Below are 9,873 nucleotides of genomic sequence, written 5' to 3' on the forward strand. Positions count from 1 at the left end.
GCACAGCTTTAAGAAATATAATCCCAAAAGACTCACTGCTTTTATCATGTTTTACTCCTTACTTTTTGCTGTCTCTACAGCTCTTTATTTACATTTTCCCAAGTACTGCCATACTTATTGTCCTCTCTTAAATTTAATTCACACACAAGTCATCACCCCATGATGTCATTGGTTCTTTTTGAAAACGAAGAGCAACCTCTGCTAATCAGTTCCTAGACAAAATTCATTTATATGAAATTACATTTAGTCAGCCAAACATTTTCTTTAAAGATAATTTGGAAAAGTAATTAACTGATTATGTCACACTCCTTTTAATTTTTCCAAACTTAAAAATTTTAAACAACTTAGATCTCCTTCCCTGGACTTCATAAAGTGTTTACAATTTCCTCTGAATCAATTCTTCACTTTGAGTATTACTGAACTCCTTTTGACTACCTGCTTTGAATGCAGATTACCTATGAGTTAAGATCTATTAACTGCCTAACAATTTAAGAAGTTGTCTGTATTATCAGCCCTGGATTAGTATTTCGGGATATCAAGGTTTGAATCTTCACTCTGCTACTTGTGTAATTTTGGGCAAATGAATTTCTTTTTCTATATGTTAGTTTCCTCATCAAAAAAGAACATTGGATTCCCTGGCTTCTTTCATCATTTCTTCTAGCTCTAAATCTATGATCCATTGATTTTATTTAATAAAAATTTTTATTCAAAGATACCTTTTCCCCAGTTACATGTAAAAACAATTTTTACCATTTGTTTTTCTGAAATTATAAGATCCAAATTGTTTTCCTCCCTTCCCTCTATCTTTTTGGAGATGGTAAGCAATTTGATCTGGGTTACAGTATCATGCAAAACATACTTCCACATTGGTCATTGTTGTAAGAGAACACTCATATAAAGCCAAAACCCCAAAAGAAAACCATAAATAAACTAATGTGAAAGAGATTATGTTTTGATCTGCATCTGACTCCAACAGTTCTTTCTCTGGAGGTGAAAGGCATTCTTTGTCAGAAATCCTTCAGAATTATCCCAGAACATTGTAGAATAACAAGAGATGCATAATTAGATGAAGAAATAACAACAAATGTAGAATTTTTATAACAGTTATTTTCTAGTTAAATTGTATGCATGCAAAAATATTGTTTCCTTTAAGGATATTTGAGGGCATATTTTAAGCTCCAACGTAATATGGTGGGAACAATTTCATAAGAGTGAAAAACAAAACAAAACAAAAAACCATCTTGAAATAACAGGAAACATGAATTTAATGACAATGGGGGCTTCTATTGGTGGAGTTAGTACTGTGGGGGCAGCTAAGTGATGCAATAGATAGGGCACTGGGTTGGGAATCAGGAAGATTTATCTTCATGAGTTCTAATCTGGCTTCAGACATGACTTCTCTGAGACCCTGGGCAAATCACTTAACCCTGTTTTCCTCAGTTTCCCCATATGGAAAAGGAAATGGCAAACCCCTCCAGTATCTTTGCCACAAAAACCCCAAATGGGATCACAAAGAGTAGGGTGACTGAACAACAGTAAGGGGCTATTCCATTCAAACAAGCTAAACCAAATCCCAGCCTCCCTCCTTGGTTGTGTTCTAAGCAGAACAGGCAGAACATTTTAGGCAAGATGGCCAAAGTCAGAGAAATGCAGTGTTATGGGTATGTAATGGCAAGAAGAATTGTGGAGTGTGTAGAACTCTGGTACTTACTACTTATCGGATCCCACTTAATGATTTTCTTGAGACTCAGTTTCCCCATCTTTAAAAGGAGCATTAGCCATTGGACTAGCCTGCCAATGAATTTCCCTTTCAGCTTTTGACCTGTGTCCTCTGGGCTACTAAGATTAACCATGGGTTGTCGTCTACAGACCTAAATCCAAAAGTAGAACACTTTTATACTGAGATTTGACTTTTAGTCTCTCTTAAAGGATAATCATTTCCCCTAGGGTTTAAGTGAACTTTTTAATTTGGTTGTATTGATCTCTGATTTGTCAGTAACAAACCATACATACTGAACTTTCAGGATGGAAGAGAAAAACCTGGCCAAGTGTGCTTCAGTATTAGGATGCCAGGCTTAGCTGGATGCTATACACTGAGTGGTGATCTGAACAAACACACCAGCTTCTGTCTTTGACTGCTAACGACTTTATTCTTTGTTAAGTTTCTTTCTGGGTTCAAATGCAATCTGAAATATGAATAGGCTAAGAGCTGACTAAAATACAGAAATACCAGAGCCGGGGAAAATTTCTTCCATTTAGGGTGAGCCTCATCTTTCTCAAACACTAAGAGTAGATGAACAGTCTTGAACTAGAATTATTATGCATGTCTATAGTGCTTGACAGTAGGAAAGAGAAAAGGCATTTATAGAGCACCTACTGTGTGCCAGGTACATAGCTAAGTGGTGTGCTAGATAGAGCACCAGGCCTGAAGTCAGGAAGACCTGAGTTCAAATGCAGCCTCAGACACTTACTAGCTATATTATCCTAGATAAGTCACCTAATCCTTTTTTTTTAAAATCTTTACCTTCCATCTTGGTCAATACTGTGTATTGGCTCCAAGGGACAAGAGAGATAAGGGCTAGGCAATGGGGGTTAAGTGACTTGCCCAGGGTCACACAGCTGGGAAGTGTCTGAGATCAGATTTGAACCTAGGAACCCCAATCTCTAGGCCTGGCTCTCCATCTACTGAACTATGCAGCTGCCCCCCCTCCCTAATCCTTTTTGCCTCAGTTTCCTCATCTGTGAAATGAGCTAGAGAAGAAAATGACAAACCACTCCAGTAGCTTTGCCAAGAAAATACCAAATGGGATACATCATAAATGGCTGTGCAATCACTGTGCCAGGCATTGTGCTCAGTGCTTTTATAAATCTTCCCTCATTTAATCCTCACAGTAATCCCAGATATAGATGCTATTATTATCCATTTTTTATATCTGAAAAAACTACGGTTAAATGACTTACTCTTGGTCATACAGCTAGTATCTGAAGTCCTATTTGAACTTAGGTCTTCTTGATTCACAGGCCCACTGCTGTCTTCACTGAGCCACTAGCCACCTCTGATAATAGCAAATTTCAAATAGCATAGGAACAAGAATAGCTTCAGTGAGGAGGATCAGAGACCACCAAGTCTTGCTTCTGACTCATTGGCTTGGGTGACGTTAGGCAATTCACATAATTTCTTAGGGCTCTGGGCAACTTTCTAAGACTAAGTTTCAAAGAAGGCTCCCATCTGCTTCTGCTGCGGATGTTTCTTCATTGGGAGCTCCCTCTTCTAATAAAGTCACGAGTTTGGTTAAAAAAAATTGGTGGTTAAATTCTCTTTTGTAGGCGTGAGTTGTAGGTCTGCAGGCATGTAGGTATAAATGTACATGCCTGGAATGGAGTTAGAACAAGATGTGCTCTTCTTTGCCCCCCAATATTCATTTGTTATGCGGGAAAAAGTGGAAGTGGTCATTTTCATGTCCTCTTGAGTGACTCAAAATCAGGTGCTAATTCTAACCAGATTTTCCCTCAGAGGGGTAAAAACCAGTTCTGAGCTACCACTGACCACTGCAGGGGCACTTGTAATGTGGCCACAAAACCATTCAGGTGAAATCCTGATCCGTTTTATTTTCCCTGTGTAACTCAGTGCCAACGGGACCCCTCAACAGCCTGTGAGCATTCCTTTGAGACCAGATAGCAGCAAGAAGTGATGAAAAGCATCGAAGGCAAGAAACTATTTTTAATAACGACATTCTGAATACTGCTTTCACCCTCTGTTAAATCCTATCCCCTTTCTAAATCTGTGAAAATTCTGGGGAAGTTTTGCATATTTGCAAGGAATGTATTTTCTGAGGCCCATTTTCATTGTAGTCCTTGAAATTCTTGAAGCATTCAGGCTGTGTGTTTTCTTAACTTGAAGAATCATACTGTTTCCATTTGATGTCCCTATGGCTATCAATTTACTTCCAGCTGAAGGGATCTCTTTGCCAATACAATGCATTATCCACATATTTTCCAAACATCGGAGTCTGGGGCGTTTTAGTATTATTTTTTCCTGTTGCTTAGAAGGCAAGGCTTTCTTTTCAAAAAGATTCACATCAAGAAACTATGCCACCAAATTCATAGGTTATTCTTATCTGGACATTTAATTTAAAATTCAAGCCACCCCATAGGATAAGGGGAAAATATTTGTTTTCTAGTGAAAAACTAAATGAAATTTGAATCTAAGCTATTCTGGTGACACTTTTCTTTTCTGCCTGCCCACTGTGATTGCTTGTTACTGTATACACACTCAATTTTAGATTCTAGTATTCTGTTGTCTAAATCTGAATGTAAGAACCGACTCTTTCTCTGATCTGGGTCCAAGTTTATACCTTTCAGTGAGAACGCCAATACTTAGGTATTCCTGGGCTATTCAATCAATTCTTCTAACTCTTTAAATGAATACTTTGATTTTCTCTATACTATACACAGTTTTTCCTGAGATTTTCAGTCCCATAACTTTTTGTTTTCAAAGTAAGCCTGACAAGAAGGCTGAGAAAGTATAGAAATTATCTGTGAATCTATTCAATCCATGTCATTTAGAATAGCCAAAGTATATGCACAAGGGATGAGTGATAGTGAGAGATTTGGTGGGGCTGAGGGTGTTAAAATTTCACCTTGAATCTCCAAATGGGGATTTTCATTGGTTTAATAAGTCTCTAATCTGGAATACTAATGCCATTTTATGATTTTTTTAAAGCCATAGGAATACTAATAGCTACCTTTGACAAATTAAGCTTCAGGCAATGTTTAAACCATTTGGAAACATGGGTGTCAACATTACAAGTTTCTGGACATTCTGGCAAGACAGACAGAGTAACCCATGGGAAGATCTTACCTCTTGGTGGACGTAAAACAATACAGACCACAAGCAGGGCAAGTAGAACACAAGTGACGACTCCAAGGACAATTTTGAGCCAGAGCTACATAAAAGAAAGTTAGTTATATTCTCAGGGTCTACTCAAATGTTGAAACGGCAAAATTGTATTTGCACCTAAATCCTCCTGTTCCCACCCCACAAAGCATTTGATTGTCTTCTTTCACGGATCTGACTGTAATTGCTGGAACCTCTCCAACTCTGAAACTATGTTTCTGCATTATATTTAGTACAATTTCCTATCCCCAGCCCCCTCCAGGAAGTAAATACTAATGAACAAGAGTCTCACCTTCTAAACAGAAAAATTTCCTAACAATAGATCCAACACTTTTTCTCTAAAAGACATTTACTTTCCATATACTAACCTTCATTTTTCCAGATGTTTCTGAAAGAAAGAAAATCCTCTCTTCGGAGTGTGGGTCACTGGATCTATGAGAGCAGTTAAAAAGAAGCAGTCTGTTTTCGCAGTTGGAGGCCAAACCCAAGACCAGGGATTTTTTTCTTTTTTTTTCCGCGTACTTTTGAATGCTGTGCCAAATTTCAAAGGATTTCTGTAAAATTAGAAACAGATTTTGGGGGCATTCTTGGCCTTAAAATGACCTGTGGGTGGCTCCAGGGAGGCTTTATAGCTTCCCCATCCTTATAAATTGTACACCAACATCTGCTTACGTTGACATATAGTTTTGTTTTTTTGTTTTGTTTTTTTTTAAATACATGTCCAGTTTTATGTTTCATTTCCCTCTGGAAATCACTTGCAGTAAGCTTTGGAAAACCACTGGGTTTAGAATAACTTTATTTGAAACTAAATGAAGGATTAAAAGTAAATCATCGTTTTCTCCAAATATGTACTAACTGCCCAGTTTTTAACAACAGATCAACAGTGAAGGTATATAGGACTAAATAAGAAATAAAATTTTCCTCGTCTGTTCCGACTCTCTGGGGAGCTTAAGAAATCCTTAGAAAAATAACTATTTCTCTGGGTGTAATTCTTTTGTCCATATAACTTCACATGCAATTTTGTTAAATATAGAAGTTCTTTAAAAATCAAATGTCTGAATTAAGTTAAAGAATAAAGACTGATATGCTTATGAGTTAGATATGTATGAACATATTGTAAAAACTAAGACACATAAATAATTCACCAAATACCCATGAGCACAGTGGGAATGACTGTTACAAATGTAACAGTAATGCAAAATTTTCCTCCTGAAATAAAATGGACTTTCTAGTTGGTTCTGGAATGAGGAACTCAAGAATATGGACAGTATGTTAAAGTGGGCCAGTCAGTGTTATTGTTTGCTATTTATTTTAGCCTACTGGTCTGGGTACCAGCTGGATTTTCCTCCAGCAGGGACTGGGAAACTGACATGAGAGCGTTCACACTCAGACTTTCCCCAGACACACCTCACTGAATTCCAGTATTATGAAAACTGCTGCTGAGGAAAATGAGTCATTAGGCACTTACTAGCACAAAGACATAACCACCACAGGATTCTGGAAGACATCTCCATTCCATTTGCAGATGGCCAGTAAATGAGATCAACCTTTCTGGCCCCAGAGAAATCAATAAGGGTCCTATTGTTGACCAGATAGACCCTCCCAGTTACCCAAGGGGCATCCTCCATTTTTGACATCTTAAGGCAAAAGCTACTAACCTGTCCTTGACCTTCAGGCAAACTGTTCACTTGTGGTTCTGCTTGGGATAATTCCTCTTAGTTTGGGACTTGTTCAGAGATAATGTTCTGGGCAGTTCTGTTCATTCTTCTGCCCGTTCAAACCAGCAATTCCACTCTAGTGAGCTGCATGCAACAAGCTTAACACGGTTTTGTGCTTTGGAGAGAAAATCTCTGCAGAACAGCTCCTCTTTAATAAACAATTAGAGGGTAATTAAAAGGAATATTATTAGCTTTGGGAATGAGAAATTTCATTGGCCGGTGACTGGTCTGGGTTACAGATGAATTTTGCTACAGTGCCAAGTGGGTGACAACAACAAAAAACTTCAGGTGTCAGGCTCTCTCACGAGAAAGACAGTGTTCTGGGATGAAGTACAAACTAATTTAAGTCCATACCAGTAGCATAGAGGAAAACTATGAAGGTGAGAATTTTGAGGGGTGTGTGTGTGTGTGTGTGTGTGTGTGTGTGTGTGTGTGTGTGTGTGTGTCTGTTTAACTTGATAGCTTAGACTGGCTAAAATGTAGAGCCATTTATATGATTCAAATGGTGACTTCTACATATACCTCCTTGTTAAATCTGTTTAAAGGAAAACCAGTAAGTTTTGATAAAAATAAAACTGACATTAAGCCTGCTTTATATTTTCGTATATTCTAGAAAAATCTGTACATTTTACTCCTATTCCAGTAAGTTAAAAGTGTGCTTTTGTTAGTATGTATACTCCCTTCACGGAAGCGGATTTCAATTTCTTCACAATTTAACAGGTAGGTCATTCCTTCATTTACCAAACATTTAAGTGCCTACTATGTACCACATGTTAGAGATCTGAAGAAAAAGTAAAACAGCACTTGCCTTCTAGGGAGTGAGGAAACAATATATACAAGGAAAATAAAATCCAAAATACATACATTCCAGACAGACCCTAACAATTGTGGGACTTAGACTAGGTTTTCAACATTATGATTGCTGAAAAAAATCTGTCATCTTGTTATTAACCCAGTGTTGAGCCTGCCTGAATGTAGTTAGCCTGTTCTTCAGACATCAAATATACTGGGTGTTGCCAGACCTAAAGTAGCCTTTGCAGCTTAGTGGGACCTGGCAGAGCTTGTGCGGGGCTGGCTTAACTTTCAAGAACCCAGGGTTGCCTCAACACTGATGAAGTGACAATAGAGAACTTTAGCAGAGGGATTCACTTTAGTGATAATTATTAAATATGCCCAAACAATGGTTATCATAGAAGCCTACAAGACTATTTAAAAACGAGTTTAATGAATACATAACCTTCATTAGCAGGTTATGTATTCTTTAGACTTATGGGATCCAAGTTCCAAATGAAAATCAAAGTCAAAATCCTTCATTCTTTATTATCAGTTCAAGTAAACAAGCACTTATCGTGTGTGAGACACTGAAGCTACATAGACAAAAGCTATGCAGGTCCCACTCTCAAAGAGCTTACATTCTAATAAGGGAACATAACATAGGAGATAGCAAACTAGACCTGTATTCAGGAAGATTTGAGTTTAAATCCAATGTCAGAAAGCTAGGTGATTTTGGGCAAGTCACTTAACTCCCTCCAGATTTAGTTTTTTCAACTGTAAAATGGGTACAATTATAAGCACCTACTTCACAGAGTTGTCTACAATATGATCAAATAATATATATATATATATATATATATATGGGAAGTGCTTTTCTTCAAAACTAAAAGCTCTATATAATATTTTGCTATTGTTATTACAACAAATACACAGATAAATTAATACAAGATGATTGGGACAGGGAGAGGATACTGACAACCTTGGGCCAGAATGATAAGGAAAAAGGAACACCAAGGTCTAACACCCAAATTGGGCCTTGAATAAAATAAGGATTCTGAAAGTCATAGATAAGGTGAGGAGCCTGGGGAAGACAAGCTGAATTCTGAGCTTTGGGATGGTTTCATGACCACATTGAAACCCAGAATGGCATGTCAGGTTTAGGAAGCAGCTAGTAGGCCGGTGCATTTGGAACACAGAAGGCATGAAAAGGAAGAATTTGTAATAGGATTAGAAATGTATTTAGAGGCAGGTTGTGAAGTACTGCTTTGAGTGCTGAATTGAAATGTTTATGTTTTCTCCTTGTACAAAGGGGAGCCATTGATTATTTTTCAAAGAGGTCAGATCTGTGCCTTAGAAAGATGGATGGTAGGGAAGAAAGGCTGAAAGCAAGGATACCACTTGGGAAATTTGTAATATATCCAGGCAAGAGATAATGGGGACCTAAACTAGGGTAGTGTGATATAAGTAGAGAGAAAGGGAAAAATACAAGAGATTTGTGGAGGTAGAACCAGCTTGACTTGGCAACTGATAAGGAAGTGAGGGAATCAAGTATAACTTGGCAACCAAAAATGTGGATGACTGGGAGGGTGTTAATGCTTTCAACAGAAATAGGGAAGTTTGGAGAAGCTACATGTTTAGTGGGAACATGATAAGTTCCATTTTAGACATTTTGAATTTGAGATGCTAACAGGACATCCAGGTGGAGGTGTTCAACAGGCAGATGGAGACACGGGATTGGGGTCCAAAAGAGATTAGGTTTGGTTACTTAATAGACAGGACTATGACCAAGTGAGATTGCCAAGGAGTGGAATATGCAGAGAAGCAAGGCTCCAAGTCAGAGCTTTGGAATCACCTGTGTTTAGAGAAGAAAAAGATAGATGATGATCTTGCAAAGGCAATAGAAAGAATAGAGTTCTAGATGCCAAAGCAGGCGAGCATATCCAAGAGAAGGGGAGGATCATGGAGGGGCCAAGACTGATTGGTCATTCATCATGTGTCCAAAGTGGAAAGTTCTAATTAAACACTCCCTGTACCACGCAGAAAGAAACATTTGTGAATATGTTAAATTATGACTAAAATGATCTATCATTGTCTAACAATAGTAGTTCAATCCCGGTGATTAGTCAAAGCCAGACCATTACTTCATTATTTTGTTCTGAAGCAGTGGTTGGAGTCAGTCATCCCTTGGGTGTTTCTAGGGTGGAAGCCAACACTGACAAGTTAGGCCCAGGAACTTATGTCATTAGCAAAGGAAAGAGAAGTCTCATGTCAGGTGGCCTCTCAGAGTGCATTTAAAGCAAAAACCACATTAGAACTAAATCCCCAAGTAAGCCTGTCTTTATGTAGACACAGAGGAGATACATCGCTCTTCCTATGGCCCATGTACCTCATTTTAAAAAGAAGCATTATACTCCTGTGCACTTACTCTCCTTTATCACCTCACTCAATTTACCACTTCTCCAATCAATCAACAATAAGTTGATA

The 9,873-nt window shown here is 38.1% G+C and overlaps 1 protein-coding gene across 1 annotated transcript in view; it reads right to left on the reverse strand.

Moving 5' to 3' along the window:
- Positions 1 to 5,936, reverse strand: part of FAP (fibroblast activation protein alpha) — a 90,750-nt gene extending 84,814 nt beyond the window's left edge. Inside the window, exons 1-2 of the mRNA XM_007494270.3 lie at positions 5,266 to 5,936; positions 4,862 to 4,946 (exon numbers count right to left, since the gene is read on the reverse strand). Of these exons, the coding sequence (XP_007494332.1) occupies positions 4,862 to 4,946; positions 5,266 to 5,271 (91 nt within the window). The 5' untranslated portion in view covers positions 5,272 to 5,936. The remainder of the gene's footprint in view (positions 1 to 4,861; positions 4,947 to 5,265) is intronic.
- Between the last annotated feature and the right edge of the window lie 3,937 nt (positions 5,937 to 9,873).

Source organism: Monodelphis domestica, chromosome 4 (assembly GCF_027887165.1).
Source record: "Monodelphis domestica isolate mMonDom1 chromosome 4, mMonDom1.pri, whole genome shotgun sequence".
Lineage (NCBI taxonomy): Eukaryota > Metazoa > Chordata > Mammalia > Didelphimorphia > Didelphidae > Monodelphis > Monodelphis domestica.